The 18,018-nt window shown below is 41.1% G+C and overlaps 1 protein-coding gene across 1 annotated transcript in view; it reads left to right on the top strand.

The window, feature by feature from the left end:
• Positions 1 to 18,018, top strand: part of MYH15 (myosin heavy chain 15) — a 147,953-nt gene that overhangs the window by 102,990 nt on the left and 26,945 nt on the right. Inside the window, exons 32-35 of the mRNA XM_045501924.1 lie at positions 2,048 to 2,172; positions 5,054 to 5,169; positions 14,934 to 15,126; positions 15,329 to 15,532. Of these exons, the coding sequence (XP_045357880.1) occupies positions 2,048 to 2,172; positions 5,054 to 5,169; positions 14,934 to 15,126; positions 15,329 to 15,532 (638 nt within the window). The remainder of the gene's footprint in view (positions 1 to 2,047; positions 2,173 to 5,053; positions 5,170 to 14,933; positions 15,127 to 15,328; positions 15,533 to 18,018) is intronic.

Genomic DNA, 18,018 nt, shown 5'->3' with positions numbered 1-18,018 from the left:
TAGGCTACGCTATGTGCCGGGCTCTGTGGTGTATGTAACCATTCGTTATTGAATTCTCAAAACAGTCCTATGTGTTAATTTCTTTGTCTGTAAAATGCAGATTATGTTAAATCATGTAAGATTAAAAAATTGTCCAAATTCACAGTTGATCAAAAGCAGATCTGAGATTGGAGCCCAGCCAGCTTGACTCCAGCATATACACACTTAAGGACCAGCTGTGCCACCTTCCACATGCCTTGTTACTCTCTTTGCATGTCTGTACAAGGAGACCTACTGCGTGATTGTTGATAGCTAGGTAGTGTTTTATAATAAGGATGGTTAACGTTTTTTTAACGAGACCTTATTCAGCTTAGATATGATGTTTCACAATTATAAGTAATACTATACTGTACATGCTGCACATATATTTGTGGACATGTAATAATAATTCAGTAGGGGTGGATTCCTAGAAACAGAACCGCTGGGTTAAAGGAATGAACTTCTCAATTTTGAGATACTGCCAAGCAGCCCTTCAAAGAGGTGGCCAACTTACACCAGCACCATCAGTGATGTGCATTAAAACCCTGAGATGCCCTGGGAGCAAGTTCATTACTATTGGAGACATAAATGAATCCTGCCTCCCTGTTGGCCCACATAGTCCATGATGAGGTCACTGACTGGACATGTGGGAGGTGCTGGAACAGTGGTTAGGAATCTTTAGCAGCATCCAAATCACCTGGAGGGCTTGTTAGAATGGTTGGCTGGGCCCTCCCCACAGAGTTTCTGATTCACTGGGTCTTGGGTGGGGTCTGAGAATTTGCATTTCTAACAAATTGCCAGTGAGGCAAGTGCTGCTGGTCTGGGGACCACACTTGGTCTGGGGTGGGGCTTGGGCAGAAGTCTTTTTCAAAAGCTCTCCAAGTGATTCTGAGGTATGATCAGAGTGGAGAGCCACTGCCCTTGAGTTTTCTTTTGGGAACCTCTCTTCTGGAGAGGGCTTATAAGAGAAGGATTTATTATGTAAGAATTGCCATCTAAAGGGTTTGGTTTTGTAACTTAAAAAAATTTTTTTGTAATGTTTATTTATTTTTTGAGAGAGAGAGAGAGAGAGAGAGAGCAAGAGCAGGGAAGGGGCAGAGAGAGAGAGGGAGACACAGAATCTGAAGCAGGCTGCAGGCTCTGAGCTGTCAGCACAGAGCCTGCAATGGGGCTCAAACCCACGAACTGTGAGATCATGACCTAAGCTGAGGTCCAGGTGCCCCTTGGTTTTGTGACTTTTCAAAACTCTTGTCACATCACATCACATCACATCACAACCAGGGATCTCAAAACCAGAGCAGCAGGCATGCTCTTGAGCTCCTCTCACCATCTCTGGACTGTGGGTAATTCCCAGAGCTACTTGGCCCTACTCCACACCTCTTAGTTACTAAAGGCTTCCTTTATGAAGACGCAGAAATGACAATAACAATATTGAGTGGGAGAGGTTTTGTCACTCCTGGATGCCTCCTTATTTTGTCAAAAGACTTGTGTTCATGAGAGACTAGACACAAACCTTCAAGTGCTTGACCTCCTTTGGATTCTTGGGTCTATCCGGGCTCCTATGTTGGCTTCTGGCAGGCAATGACCCAGCTTATGCTTTAAGTTCCCATCCTGGTATTGAATGGCGGCGGACAAAATGGCAGCCACTGATGTCAGGCGCTGAGCACTTACACTGGGTGTGTAAAGATTCAGGTCTGTGTCTTAGAGCACCACTAGGCAGAATCTGACATGGCTTTGACAAAAGGACCACCATGTGAAGTTGTACAGGTTGTTCATGGTGCAATACTCTGAGAAGCACCATCCTCTCTAGTTGTAGTGGGCAACTTTCTGGCAGGTGGCAAAAGAATGTACTGAATAAAGAGTGACTTTTTCTAATTCAAACAAGGGTCCCATCTGTGCCGGTAGTGGCCTTGCCGTCAAGCTTCCAAGGATGGCATGACTACGGTCCCAGGGAAACGGTCTGCTGTACCTGATATTATGGGTCTGAGACAGGTTCCATTCACTAACTTTGCCTTTCTTTCCTCTCCAGAAGAGATTTCTAATCTGACAAATCAGGTGAGGGAAGGAAAGAAAAACTTAAGTGAAATGGAGAAGGTCAAGAAACGGATTGAACAAGAGAAGACTGAAGTCCAGGTGGCACTGGAAGAAGCAGAGGTATTACGTCCAGGGAGCAACGGCGGTTTGTGTCAATGTGACAAAACAGGAGACCTGCTTTCTAGTAATAATAGCAGCAGCAACAACAAAATGACACTTCTTCTTCGAGTGTTAACTACTACCTGCTAGGGACTATGCCCAGTGCTAGATAGGCCTTATTTTATGCAATCACCCTAGCAAACTAGTGTCCCCATTTCACAAATGAAGGCATAGAGGCTCAGAGGGCAGGATAAGCAGTAGCGGATGCAAATCTACCAATTGCAACGAAAAGAGCAACCATGTCTCTCTCATTCATCAATTTATCCTCAGTGCCTGGACCTTTACTGTTCAAAATGTGGCCCAAGGATCAGCTGCTTGGAGCTGTATTGCCCTGGAGCTTGTTAGAAATTCAGACTCCCAGCCTTCTCCCCACATCTGTTGAATCAGAATCTGCATTTTAACAAGATCCTGTAGTGTTCATATTTCCACTAATATTTGAGAAGCACTGGCCTGGAACATTGGCTTGGTGTGTACTAGAGGTTCAACAAATATCTGTTGAATCTATTTATTCATTCAACAATGAATAAATATCCTCACACCTCCTCCTCTCTTTAAAAAGAGTCAGCTAAAACCCTTTCCCCCCCCCCCTAAAAAACTTTAGTTTTAAAAATGGGATTCAAAGTGATGTTCTCAAACATTTGCCCGGAAAGCTCGTCTTTGTACAGATTGTGTGACAGGAGTGTTTTGAGTGTTCTGGATTATAAGTTCAAGAGCAGCCTCTGCCTTTATCCCTCGGGGTGTGCTAGTGAGTGAAAGGACCACTGAGAAGACTTTATGCCAAAGAGAGTGACCTATAAAAAGAGTCATCTGTCGTGGTCACTAAACAGTTAACACGCCCTGCAAAGCCTTTTTGCTCATAGCTGAATTTCATCTTCTTGGCCCTCCCTTAGACTAAGCACCCAGTACTTAAAACACAGCCCCCACCACTCACCCTCCAACTGAGAAAATGACTTTAAAAGGCAAAGCAGTCAGTTTTAAACAGAGCCTTTTGGAAGGTATGATAAGGGGAAATTAGACCCCAAAGGACTGCTCCATGCCAAGCAATCTCTGTTAAATTTATCTTATCACTACATTTCTGTAAGGAAGGCAGAAGACATGTCCATATATATACCCCACATACAGAGTTGTCAAGTGGATGGCTTTTGACGCAGCTGTTGCCATTTTGTGAATAACTGTTTCCCTCAGGTCTTCTACATTTCATACAGAATCCTTTTATTTGCTAGTGTGGTGTCATGTCACCTAACAAGGCTGGTTGGTGAAAAAGTTGGTGAAATGTTTCATTTACTTGCTCCCTTTGGTCTACTGGCCATCCTAGGCAGGGATTTCCTAAAGCCACCACCTTAACCTAAAGAAGTAATTTTTATAGCCAAACTTTCAAGCACTATGACAGGTCTGTGAGAGGTATGATTGGGCAGGGACAGTTTTAGTCTCATATAACATGTAGGCTTTCCTGTGTATTGAATTGACTAGCACCTCCTAGGTGAGAAGGCCGTGGCGCTCATACCACTTACTGCCACTAGATGGCATTATATTCTATTTGCATTTTCTCAAGTTTGCATCTTCGGCAGCATCCATAAATACTTCATCAACTTGGACATGTATTTGTAAAATTGGGTTATTTGTTTTCCTGGGTGAGCCTTTATGAGAATCTTTATCAGATTATTTCTGAAGCCACAAAACTCAAATTATCCCAGGTCACCTTCTCCAAAGATTCACTTTCTCTGTGGATTCTAGAGGTTGAGAGGTGACAGTTTCCCCTGAAGGAAGGGCAGCATTTCCTTGCAGGAAAATTGCTATCCAAGCATTGGTTTTTGATTTATTGTCTCTGATATTGAAGGTAGTGTTGAGGGAACAGCAGCAAGGGCTTAAGGCATATTAAAATTCCTAACATCTTTCTTCTTGTTATCTTGAAATTGCTACTCAGTTTTATTTTCTCCTTTTGGTTGCATGTGGTAAGCATACCTCAGAAGAGGCCATAAAAATTACTCTGGCCCTCAGGACTACCTGCCAATTGTTAACTGACCAATAGATTGTTGTCACACCTGTGTCTCTAATAAACATCTTCCTCAGTATCCTCCAAATATTTTGTTTGTTTCTACTGCAATGTAAATTGTATCTTTGGAATAGACTTTAACGATTTGATCAAAGCTCCACTTTTAAACTTGAATCACCTTTATAACATCCCTGGCGGTAATTGCCTTGCCTATATTTAAATACTCAAAGGGGCAGGAGATTTCCCCAGCTGTCAAAGCAATCCATTTGAAGTAGTATTAATAATCATGGCGGTGACGGCTCACACTGAGTGTTTTGTGTCAGGCACATCCTAAATTCCTTTATTGTTCTTCCTTTGACACTATTTGGACACTATCCTGTTTCCTGTTCTCTGGCTGCTTTCACCTTTTTCTCTGTTCCTCCGTGATGTCCAGAATTGAATAAAAGATTGCAGGTAGGAGTTATCACTTTCCTTGTTCTAGCTTTGATCCTTTTATTGATTCATCCTGAGGATCAACTATATTAAGAAAAGTCCAGAGTAATGAATTAAAAAATTTAAATATAGTCACAGACAAGATTGAATCTTTCTATTTAAAAAAAAAAATGCTTTAGAATTCTAGTTCTTGAACCACAGCCAAGAGCCCTAAGAATGTCAAAGCTGCAAGTGATGTGACAAACAAAAGCAGTCACTTGTCTCTCATCCTGTTCCAGTCTTCAGGGAACTGATTTGAACTTAGAGGCCTCCCAGCAACTCCAAAGAGAGCTGCAATAGTGACACACATTTTGAGGAAAAAAAATTCTGTATCCATAAAGTAGACTTAACTTAGTACTTTTAATTTATGTGTTTCAGGGAGCTCTGGAACGTAACGAAAGCAAGATTCTTCGCTTCCAGCTTGAACTCTTGGAAGCTAAAGCAGAACTTGAAAGAAAGCTTTCAGAGAAAGATGAAGAAATAGAAAATTTTAGGTATCTGAGATTATTTTGATGAGCCACATTTGCATATTCCAGAATTCTTGACTGAACAGAACGTGCTGTGTTTGGCTGCCTTTATGGCCTCTGCTGGAACATTACCAAAGAAACTTAGCCAGTCTAACCCTATGCCAGATCTTTCTAGTAAGCTCACCACTATTAATCTAAAGGAACACCTCTATGCAATTACTGTCTGTTTTTAGGATTTTCTTATGGTTGAGCAGCTTCTGTTCTCATAGAGACTCAAGAGAACACACCAAAAAAGCATAATTATATGTACAAGGGCTGTGGGCACTACCCGGTCTCCCCATAACAAGTCTCTTGGGCATCCAAGAAGTTGACTGATAATGCTGAAGAGTGGAAGAAAGGAACTAAATGTGATGCCGTACATTGAAATTAATGCCAGATCAGAGTGAAATTTTCACACACCCCCTGCCTGCACCTGTAGCCATTTGTTTGGAGAGGGGCGGGAGCCAGGAGCTAAGCTGCTTATTGAATCCCTGTTGAAGAGGCTGAGTCTTAATGGTCAGGAAACTGAATTAGACAGGACTCATGGGTTGCAGGATCTTTTCTTAGCCTCATCATAACAAGCTGATGACTTTAGACATTCCACTTCTTAGCGTCTCAGTGAAGTGAGGGGATAAAAGCAGCCCCATACATGTCGCAGAAGGTGGTGAGGAAGATCAGTGAGCTGATGTTGGCAAAGCACTTCACACTGTATAGATCAAAGGCACAATTATAAACACATGGAATTCACTGTGATTATATCATTTATCTGATCTGTTCCATTAAGTCAGTGCCGTATGTCAGCAAGGAAAATCACTGGAGTCTGAGTTTCCATGGGCAACTTGCTTTCAACATGTTTGTTAAAACAATTTTTAAAAAATGTTAATATAGTCAGTTGAACTGGCTTCTTTCCCATAGCCCCAATTCAGACAAAACTCCCATGGGGGTCATTTTTTTTTAATGAGGACATCAAGCCAAATTTGGCCCTCTGTGTGCTTTGAGTTATCCTTGCTCGCTCTCACTCATGGACACTTGCCTCTCTAGGACTGACTGTGAGGATGAATTTCGGTCTACTTAAGAGGCCCTGACTCAGTGTCTAAAAGAATTTTTTTTGATGAAGGGCAAAACATCAGGCCTTGATATTTGCCCTACTTCCTTCCATGAGGAACAAAAATGAACGTTTCTTTGTGCAGTTAAAAGATAAAAGCTCATTTTAGGTAATGTCAACCCTGCATCTATTAATAGACCTGGCTTAGGGAAAAATGAATCCTCAGAGAGTCTGCCTCTCATCAGGTACATCTGAATGTCTTAGAGCAGTTCACCAATTATAATAATCTTAGTGCAAAGGAAGCTGGAGATCCAAACAGCCAGGGCTGGGAGAAGAAAGAGCTGAACTCTAGGCTGGGGCTGTGGAGGGGCTGAAAAAAGAAGAGGCGGGCTAGAGGGTGGGGCGAGCTAGTCAGGAGTTTTAGTTAATGATCCATAATAGCTATAATAGGTACATCCGGAAAGGAGAGATGAGCATATCTTACAAAATATCACAAGTGCCCTTGCAGAACATTTCTGTGCCAGTGCAGAATGTATCAGAAGCCTCTGTTTAATCTGATTATTTGGTCTGGCCTCAGGGGCTGGGAGAGGAAGGGGCCCTGAGGAGTCTGCACAGAATGGCAGGGAGAAGCACTAGGAAAGCAGAGGATTCTGAGCAATCAAGATAAGCCAGGTAAATTCTAGAACTCGAGGAAAATATGGCCTGAAGGCAAGATGAGGTTCTAGGTCCTGCGTCCACATAAACCTTGGGAAAGGCCACAGAGACTGAAGGAAGCGTGTGAGGAAGGGACCAGAGAAGCCAAAGAGACTCAGAGGCAAAGATAAGAGCCCTGAGGGTTCTGCAGAGGGGTGATTCATTCAACTCCCCCTCCGCCGAGCTCCAGCCATCATCCTGGGAGGACGTATTTATCCTCAGTGAGCCCCAGGCCTGTTAGTGGTGAAAGTATGAGCAGCTGGGATATGTGTCATATGTTTTGCTTGTTAAATACATATTTGAGCACTTCATGTTGGCCAGACACTGGGCCTGCTATTCTTGTCGGGGCTTCCTAAACTTTTATGGATTGATGGGGCTTTCTTTCTTTCAAAAACATTTTTTTTTTCCTACAGTGTTCTAACTGACATAGGTAGAGGTAGGGAGGTGATAATGCAGTCACTAATGGAAGGAGAGGAGGAGGTGTGGTGGCTGGCTTTGGCCCTCTCCATCCTGGATACAGAAAAGGAGGCATAATGGCAGTTAGCATGAAGGCCAACTGGTGGCCCTACCTGTCACCTGCACCCAGTTTGACCACAAGACTCAGAACTGGGTTGAAAACAAGTCGGTCAGGTGGGTCCTGAATTTTCAGAGGCCACAGATGTCCACAGGTGTTCACAGAGGCCACCTCCTCCAACTCAGGGTGTTCAGGGACATGCTGAAGTATGGGAGTGTCTTGTCACTGGCCGAGGGCCAGGATGGACCCAGCCTGTGTTCTCTCAGGCACAGCCAGAGAGGTGCTGCTGACGGTCTTGGGAAGGAGGGACTGAAAGTCCTGCAGTCCAAAGCTTGGTTTGGTTTGATTGCCTCTGGAAGGGTTAAACAAATTTTCTGTAGAGGATGAGATAGTGTAGGGAAAAAAAAATTCTCCTTACCTTCTTTGGGTCTGTGACTGATCCTAATAATTAAACTGACTTAAGACAGTTTAAAAGGAGTAAAGTCTACATGTTTTATGGAATTTTTAATCTCCATGGGAGCTTTCACAAAAGAATGAAGACTGGGGGGACACAACCAGAGCAGGAAGTTTTATACCTTTTAGACAAACAATAAACTTGTGAAGAATTGATAAGGCATAGGGATTTGGGCTTGTGGTAGTTTAAATGCTGAAGAATTAACAAGGTTTGTTTAGACAGCCTTCTTGGCCCTAAATTCACTCTTTGGTAACAAGGATGTCTCCCTTCCTTCTGTACAGGGGAGGGTATCTTTCAGGAGGGAGGTTTATCTCCTTCATGCAGGGAAAAAGGGCAGAATTTAGATTGATCTTCCTGCTTCCATTGTTTTCTCAAATTCCTTGAGCTTAAGATATTTAATATGCCAAGGTGCCGTATTTTGGGGTAGCATTGGAGCAGCATCAATGGCAAATATTTTTGGTTTTGCAGGTAGGCCATAGGGTCTCTATCTCTACTCAACTTTGCAGTGTAGCTTGAAAGCAGTTGTACACAATAGGAAATCAAGTGGTCATGGCTGGACTTGGCCTATAACTTCTAGTTTGCCCAACCCTGGCCTCTATAGCCTTAGGGGTCTACACATTATTTTTAACGTTCCATCATGTTTTCCTTCCATTTGGCCTGTTCCTCAAAACTCAGTGATGTCAAATTTCACACATGGTCTTAATTTATAAGCACCATCAAACTAAATTTCAGTTATTGTCTGAGTCTCTGCCAGAAGAATGTGTTTAAGTCTCTTCTCATTTCTGAGTAAAATATTTTAGCATGTCTTCAAGAAATAGGATTTCACACTCAGGCATGGTATTTGGTTAGGAAAATACCTTGCTAATCATTTTAAATCAAAATTATATGTATTAGAATTAAGGAAAATCTCACATTTCTCTGATACAGATAAATAATATTGCAGGAGAAAAAAAGTGACCTAATGAATTGACTGTCCATTTAAAGTCATTATAACTTTTGCAAGTTTTAATGTTGTTGTTTTTTTTTTTAATTCTAAATTTGAAAAAAAGTCTAACATACAGTGTTATCTTCATCTCAGGTGTACAATATAGTGATTCAATAATTCTATACACAACTCAGGGCTCACTATGATAAGTGTACTCTTAATTCCCTTCACCTAGTTCACCCGTTCCCCTACCCACCTCCTGTCTGGTAACTATTAGTTTGTCTTCTATGGTTAAGTGTCTGGTTTTTGGTTTGTCTCTTTTTTTCTTTGCTGGTGTGTTTTGTTTCTTAAATTCCACATTTGAATAAAATCATGTGGTATTTATCTTTCTCTGACTTATTTCATTTAGCAGTATACCTGCTAGATCCATCCAAAATTCCACTCTTTTTTATGGCTGAGTAATATTCATATATAAATACATAAAATGTGTCACGTATATACGTACGTATATACTACATCTTCTTTATCCATTTCTCTATTGATGAACACTTGGGCTGCTTCCATAATTGGGCTATTGTAAATAATGTCTCAATAAACATAGGGATGTTATCTTTCAGTCTTTCAGTCTGAAATGAGTCTCCAGCAGGCAGCAAATAGGTGGGTCTTGCTTTTTTATCCATTTGGTCACCCTATGTCTTTTGTTTGGAGCATTTACACCATTTATATTCAAAGTAATTATTGATAGGTATATACTTATTGCCATTTTGTTACTTGTTTTATGGTGTTTTTGTAGTTCTTTTGTTCATTTCTTCTCTTGCTCTTTTCTCTCAAGGTTTGTGGGCTTTCTTTAGTGATATACCTGGATTCCTTTCTCTCTCTCTCTCTCTCTCTTTGCATATCTATTACTTGTTTTTGATTTGTGATTACCATCAGGTTTATATATAGCATGCATTTAGCAGTCCCATAAGTTGGAACCCATTCTTTACTCTTCTCCCCTCCATATTTTAGGTATATGGTGTCATAATTTACATCCTTTTATTTTGTGAGTCCTTTAACTGATTTTTATAAATATACTTAATTTTACTGCTTTTCTGCTCCCTACTTTTCTTTTCCTACTTAAAGTCTTTCTACTCATAAAGTCTCTGATATTTCTGGGGCAACTGGATGGCTCAGTTGGTTGAGGTTCTGACTCTTGATCTTGGCTCAGATCATGATCTCACTGTTCGTGAGTTTGAGCCCTGTGTCAGGCTCCCCCTGCTTGGGATCTGTTTCTCTCTCTCTCTCTCTCTCTCTCTCTGCCCCTTCCCTGCTTGGGCTCTCTTTCTCAAATAAATAAACTTTAAAAAAAAAAGTCTCTAACATTTCTTGTAGGGCTGGTTTAATTGTCCTGAATTCCTGTAACTTTTGTTTGGGAACTTTTTAAGTTTCCTTCTCTTATGAATGATATCCTTGCTGGATCGAATATTCTTGGTTACAGGTTTTTTCTTTCAGCACACTGAATGTATTATGCCACTCCCTTCTGGCCTACAAAGTTTCTGCTAAAAATGTAGCTGATAGCCTTATGGGGTTTCCCTTGTATATAACTGTTTTCTTTTCTCTTTCTGCTTTTAAAATGGTTTATAATTTCTTTTTACCATTTTAATTACAATGAGTTTTGGTATGGACCTCCTTGGGTTGATTCTTCTGGGGACTCCCATTGCCTCCTGGATCTGGATTTCTGTTTCCTTCCCCAGATTTAGGAAATTTTCTGCTATTATTTCTTCAAATAATCTTTATGCCCCATTTTATCTCTCTTCTCCTTCTGGAGTCCCTACAATGCAAATCTTATTATGTTTGATGGTATCATTGGGTTCCCTAAGTCTAATTTCAGTTTTTATTATTTTTTCTCTCCTATTCAGCTTGATTGCTTTGCATTACTCTGTCTTCCAGGTTGATGATATGTTCTTCTGCTTCCTCTACGCTTTCATCTAGTGTATTTTAAATTTCAGTTATGAGTTCTTCATCTCTGGTTCTTTTGTATGTTTTCTATATTTTTGTTGAGGGCCTCACTGAGCTCCTACATTCTTTTCTCAAGTCCAGTGAGTATTTTTATGACCATTGCTTTAAATTCTCTTTCAGGCATTTGTTATCTTGGCTTCATTTAGCTCTTTTGCTGTGATTTTTATCCTGCTCTTTCATTTGGGACACATTTTTCTTTTTCCTCATTTTGTCTAACTCTCTGTATTTGTTTCTATGTGTTAAGAAAGTCAGTTACATCTCCTACTCTTGAAAGTAGTGGCCTTATGAAGATTAGTAAATAAATCTTCCCATATATCCTAGGAATTTTTCAAAATGCTACCTCTATGCTGTATCTCGGAGGGACTGTTTGTCATGCTATCTCTTTAAGGATGGGGTTCAGTTTCCTATTGCTCTCTCAGAGGCCATCCCGTTGACTTTTAAAGTTCCAGGTATTAAGCCTGATTGTAGGAACTTGTGAGGCCAGGCCCTTCTTATTTTCATAGCCAGAGGTTATAGGGTTTGCCTTCCCTGTATGGGTTCCTAGTGCCTGGGGTGCTTGGTGTGAAGAGCTGTTTCCCTCAACTCTATGTGTCTCACTCCTATGGACGATCCCATTGGTCCATTTAGCTCTTGACCATGTCCCCGTCTCCACCCTTCTTACTACCTTCATTGTTGTTTCTTCTCTAATTTTAGCTGTGGAGAGTTGGCTCTGCCACTCTTTGTGATATTTTCTGGTTTATTTACACTGATATAGGTATTATCTAATTGTATCCAGGGGATGAGATGGGCTTAGGGTCCTCCTATTCTGCCATCTCCTCTGGAAGTCTATATCACATCTTTATTCATCTATCGATGGACACTGAGGTTGCTTCCATGACGTGGCTATTGTAAATAATGCTACAGTAAATATAGGGGTGCACGTATGTTTTTGAATTCGTGTTTTTGTTTTTGTTGAGTAAATATCCAGTAGTATAATTACTAGATCATATGGTAATTCTATTTTTGATTTTTTAAGGAACATACATACTGTTTCTCATAGGGACTGCACAAATTTGCATTCCCACCAACAGTGCCTGAGGGTTCCTTTTTCTCCACATTCTCACCAATGCTCATTATTTTTTGTTTTTGATTTTAGCCATTCTGACAGGTGTGAGGTGACATCTCATTGTGGTTTTGATTTGCATCTCCCTGATGGTGATATTGAGCATCTTTTCATGTGTTTGTTGTCCATCTGTGTCTTTTTTGGCAAGAAGTCTATTCAGGTCCTCTGCCCATTTTTAATCATATTATTAGCATTACTATTATTTTTTGTGTTGAGTTGTATATGTTCTTTATATATTTTGGATATTAATCACTTACTGGATATATTATTTGCAAATATCTTTTCCCATTCAGTAGGTTGCCTTTTTGTTTTGTCACTGGTTTCCCTTAAGTTGTAAGTTTTTTTTACTGACTTCTCTCTTTCTTTCTTTTCTTTTTTTTTTTTTTTTTTGTATCTGGTTTTCTTTTTCAAACTGCATTTCATGTCAGGATGGCGGCGGGAGGAATGAAAGAACTTCTTACTATATGGTTCTGGTCTTGAGTGCTTCATTTTTTTTTTAAATGTACTTGGAAGAGTTTTCATTTTAAAGATTTATTGACTATGCATGAAATGTGTTGATTGTCTAGAGGCCATTCTTTAGGCCTGTATCATATCCAAGCCTCTCAAACCACAGCACTTTCTACTGTCTGCAGGCACTCATGAAGATTCATAAACAACTGTGTAAAAGTACAGTTTGAAACATTGTCTGCTTAAGTAGAATGTATGTCTGTATAAAGGATTTTGATACCAAGCTAGGGATGCTTTAGTGTTCCTGTATAAGGAGAGTCAGCTGTGGCAAAAGTGAGTTTCCCCAATATAAAACAAAAAAGTGTCTTAAAGCTTTTAGTGATGTTGATAGTATGAGTCACTGTATAAGTCTGCTTGGGCTGCCATAATGAAATGCAGACTGGGTGGCTTAAACAACATAAATTTATTTTTTCACTATTATGGAAGTTGGAAGTCCAAAATAAGGTGTTAGCAAGTTTGGTTTCTCCTGAGGCTTCTCCTTGGCTTTCAGATGGCCGCCCTCCTGTCATGTCCTCACATGATCTTTCTTTTGTGCATGTGAATCCCTGATGTGTTTGTGTGTGTCCAAATTTTCTCTTAATCAGATTAAATTAGGCCTCACCCAATAGCCTCATTTTACCTTAATCACCTCTTGTAGAGGCCGTGTCTCTGAGATAGTCACATTCTGAGGTACTTGGGTTTAGGGCTTCAATATATAAATGGGGAAGTACATATTCAGCTATAACAGTCTGGGTTAACTTTATGGACTGGTATTCCTGTAGGATTATGACCTGGAAGCTGAACAAAAGCCCACAACCAAGGTTAGTCATGAGAGGCTGATCTCAATTTGTGGGGGCCAGGGACATAAGCTTAGCACAGAAGAGGTGCTAACTCTGGGCTTTACATTCTCCCATACATTTCCATAAGTACTTGTGAGATTTTCACCTACCAATGGGGAGACAACTGGTCATGAAAAGCAGCCCCTCCACCTGTTACCCAATTAGAAACCTGAGCCACACAACTATCCCATGTGGGCTATATGCCTTCCTGATTGGCCTCAGAGTTCAGGACACATATTCAATGCTATTTCAATGCAGAACATAATTATGATCCAAGATGAGTACATTTTTGCTATTTCTGATAATGGGCTCTATGATGAAGAATAGGAAGGCTCTTCCCATGTCTGTTTTGTCTGTCCAGCACTAAGTCCTATTTCACAGGGTGAGCTTAATCCGGGGGTGGGGGGTGTTAGTTATAGCAGTTAAACCATCCTGGCTCACAAACACCAAATCTTGACTCAAAACTATCAAAGTTCGGGGCACCTGGGTGGCTCAGTCGGCTGAGCATCTGACTTCGGCTCAGGTCATCATCTCATGGTTTGTGAGTTCGAGCCCCGTATCAGGCTCTGTGCTGACAGCATAGAGCCTGGAGTCTGCTTCAAATTCTGTGTCTCCCTCTCTCTCTGCTCTTCCCCCATCTCATGCTCTGTCTCTCTCTCTCTCCTTCAAAAATAAATTAAAAAACATTTTGTTAAAAACTATCAAAGTTCATCTTTGTTTTGTGTCTGAGTCCAGTGTAGGTTAGGCTATAGAGTGAGCCACTATTCTTCAAAGTCATTCAAGAGCCCAGTTTCCTTCCATCTTGTGGTGCCACAGTCTTCCAAAAGTGGCCACCAAGTTTGCCATAGATGAGGAAGAGGGGAGTACTGGATTATACAAGTAAAAATGTTGTGTGGGCAAGGCCTACAAACGTTTCTGCCCATGATCCAGTGGTCAGCATTCAGTCACATAATTCCAAACTGACTGCAGGAAGGCTGGGAAATGATTGCCATGGGTTCCCTAGATTTTTTCACTGTTTCCCTCAACACACATCTATTGTCTAAGCTTCTATCACTTGGCAAATATAGTTTCAGTGTAGGGTTTTTGTTGTCATGAGGAATATTGAAGCAACTCAATCCTCACACAGCAGTTGGTCTTCTCAGCCTACCCTTGACTGTACTCCAACTCCTACAGAAAGATAACCATGCTATTCTAGAAGGGCTAAGCAACAATAGGCCATTAGAGCAATATTGCTTGTCCTTGGGATTTAAGCCTGGGTGGCTCTTTCTTGCCTTGTTCAGATATGTTTTACCATTGAAAGTAGTTTAAATATTATAGCTGTCTGGAAGAGCATCCTTCCTTCATCCTTAGCCACTGCAGGAAATCTAGATGTTTGCTCTATGCCTTCCCTTAAGGGGTCTTAGGTAAGGCTAAGGCTGTCCCACTGGACATAAGGGCCTCACAAAGATTCTGATACTTTCCTTGATTCTTGAGAAAAGCTGGCCTGGGAATCATAATCTATTATTCTCACTAACCTAACCCTTCAACCTCTATGTTTTTTAAAATGACAACCCCTTAGACTCATTTTGCTAATTACCCAGAATTTTTCTTGAATTTTAATTTTTTATGTTTCCTAAACTATTATGTGCACAGCAGGTAACCTTTCTTAATTTGGGTGCATGATTTTTTTTTCTCTTAAATGTTATTCTAAAATTAGGAGGAATCAGCAATGCGCTATTGACTCCCTGCAGTCTAGTCTGGATTCTGAAACTAGGAGCAGAATTGAAGCAACACGGCTGAAGAAGAATGTGGAAGGGAACCTCAGTGAGATGGAGCTCCAGCTTAGCTGTGCCAACCGACAGGTGTCAGAGACAACCAAATCCCTGGGCCAGCTTCAGATTCAAATCCAGGTACAAATTGCAATATAAGGGCAGGGAATAAGCAAACCAAGAGACAGATTGTGCTGAGAAATAAAAGTAAGGACAACAAATCTAATCCTTCAAGAAAGCAGGAACACACTTAAATTGGTGAGCTTTGCTTAGAGCATGCATGCAGGTGCATATCCCATTGAATTCAGCAATCTGTGCCCCAGGCCTGTGTTTTCTCTCACAGGACCTTCGGACGCAGCTAGATGACAGCATACGCCTGAACAGTGAGCTGAAGGAGCAGGTGGCTGTGGCTGAGAGGCACAACTCTCTTGTCCAGTCTGAGCTAGAGGAGCTGAGGTCCTTGTATGAACAGACGGAATGTGGGCGCAAGTTGGCGGAGGAAGAGCTCCTGCAGGCCACAGAGAAAATCAATCTTTTCCACATCCAGGTGAGGCCTATAAACTCTCCCTATGAGCTGTATTAGCTGGATGAAGGCAATGGTTTCCACACATTGTTCAGCCTTGGACGATAACAGTTGCCATGTCAGGCAATGGATGTGGCATATGAGGCATAAAGAGAGACTTTGGCAGCAGTGGGCACACTCTTCATTCATTCCCAAATGTATTAAGTTCCTAGGGTTGCTATCACTCGGGACCACAAACTGGGTGGCTTAAAACATCAGAAATTTATTCTCTTACAGTATTCAACACTAGATGGAAACCAAGTTGTTGGCTGGGCCATGCTCCCTCTGACTCTCATAGGTCAATCCTTCCTTGCGTTTTTCTAGCTTTTGGTGATTTTTGGCAATCTTTGGTGTTTGCTTATAGATGATCACTTCAATCCTCTGTCCTCACGTGGAAATCTCTCTATATGTCTTAGCATCATCTTTTCTCTGTTAGTATTTGTGTCTAAATTTCCCTTTTTTATAAGGACATCAGTCATATTGGATTTGGACACCTCCGAATGACCTTGTTTCAACTTGATTACCTCTGTAAAGACCCTATTTCCAAATAAGATCACATTTAGAGACTTCAGCCTATCTCCTTTGGAGGGGACACAATATTATCCATAACACTAAGTCCAAAAGAATGGACTCTCAGGACATTGACAGCCAGTAAGCTGGGGAGAGCTGAACATTCCCTAGTGTACCAGAACCATTTGCCTGTTTCTTCTGTTCCCTCCAAGTCACATGTTCTCCAAGGATTAAAAAAAAAAAAATTCTCCTGCCTCAGAGCCAGGAGATTTCTAACAATTCTAAGTGACTGCTGACAGATATGAGCTGTCAGGACTCTGGCTCCCCATGGAAGGTTATATAAGTGACATGAAGCAAGGATTCTTAGATCGTTTGCCATTCTCGTAGAATCAGGGGAAACCACAGCGTCTAGGATAAACGTGTATACTAAATGGATCGTTCAACATTTATAGGGCACCCACCATAACCTGAGCAGTTGTATGAGGTGTACATGCAGAATGTCTCCATTGTCCTAAAAAAGTGAAGAGCCAAGTAAGGAACTCAATGCGCTGCTGGAGTATAGTGTCAGAGCAAGCACATCCCTACAGAAAGCCTTCCCTGACAGTCCTAGGCATAGCTAGATACACAATGTGCTCAATCAGAGTCATAAAGGACACATAAGCAACCTGTCAGGTAGAGAGAAAAGCCGAGGACAGAAGCATGGGGGAGGAGGAGATGTGGGCTGCTGAGGGAAATTGCTGTACTCACAGAGCATAGTGGGGTAGGGGTAGGAGAGATCAGAGAAATGATGCTAAGAGGCAGGGAGAGCCAGGTCCCCAGGAACCTTGAGTCTGAAGCTAATGCAGTTTGAATTCCTCCTTGCAGCAAATGGGGATCCACTGAAGAATTTTGAGTAGCTGAGAGTGAAATGATCAGATTTTCATTTTAGGAAGTTTACTCTGGTGATTGCTGTGAATGGTGGATTAAAACAACTATAGACAGAACTGCCATACCGTGGAGTATTTAGAAACGTCATTTTGGTTGCCACAGTGACTGGAAAGTGCCTCTGACATTTAGTGGGCAGGGTTCAGAGATACTAATATCTGTGTTAGGTACAGGATAATCCCACTTCACAAAGAATTGCCCTTCCCAGAATGCCAATTGTGCCACCACCGAGAAATGCTAGAAAAAGGAAGGATCAGCCAGTGATGTACCAGCTGGGAAGCATTGCAATTAGTTTTTGCTTACAGTTTGACTTTTGTGTCCGTCAAAACATTGTGCATGACACAACCCTATTTAGATATCATGTGATATGGAACAAATAGGCTGTATGTTTTGCATAATTCCCGGAAAGCTAACTCGCTTCAACATTTTCTTTCTCTCTCAAGAAAGCTTATGTAAATACAATGAGCAGGATTCTTATAAAGTAGGATATTGAATTTTTAAAAAGTAATCATCTATCTGTAGTACTTAATAGCTATTGGTAATAAATCATTTGCCATGCATATTATAACTGATAATGCACCAGTGGGTCCCAATATGATGAAAAACCACTAGCCTAGAGAGAGAGAGATGAGGACATCAACCAGAGCAAAAACAGACATAGAGAGGAGGAGATGAATTTCAAAAAAAAAAAAAAAAAAAAAAAAAAAGAAAAAAAAAGAAAATTAGGCCATGGAGACCTGATCTCTAGAGTGTAATTTCTGAAAAATTTAGGTGTATAACAGAAATTAACACAAAAGTGCAAATTCTCAGATCTCATTTCAGACCTACTGAATCAGAATCTCTGCAGTGGGACCCAAGAATCAAACAAATACTCAGATGATGCTGGTGGTCCAGAAGCTACCCTGTGACCAGCATATCTAGGTGATACTACATTGCTCACAAGAACCTCTCCCCAACCTTAATCATGTGGGGACACCTTGCAATTAATAGACTGCTGTCAATCTTTTGATAGAATAATGAATCTTTTATGGAACCTT

The sequence above is a fragment of the Leopardus geoffroyi genome, chromosome C2 (assembly GCF_018350155.1).
Source record: "Leopardus geoffroyi isolate Oge1 chromosome C2, O.geoffroyi_Oge1_pat1.0, whole genome shotgun sequence".
Lineage (NCBI taxonomy): Eukaryota > Metazoa > Chordata > Mammalia > Carnivora > Felidae > Leopardus > Leopardus geoffroyi.
This window is presented reverse-complemented; position numbering and strand designations above follow the sequence as displayed.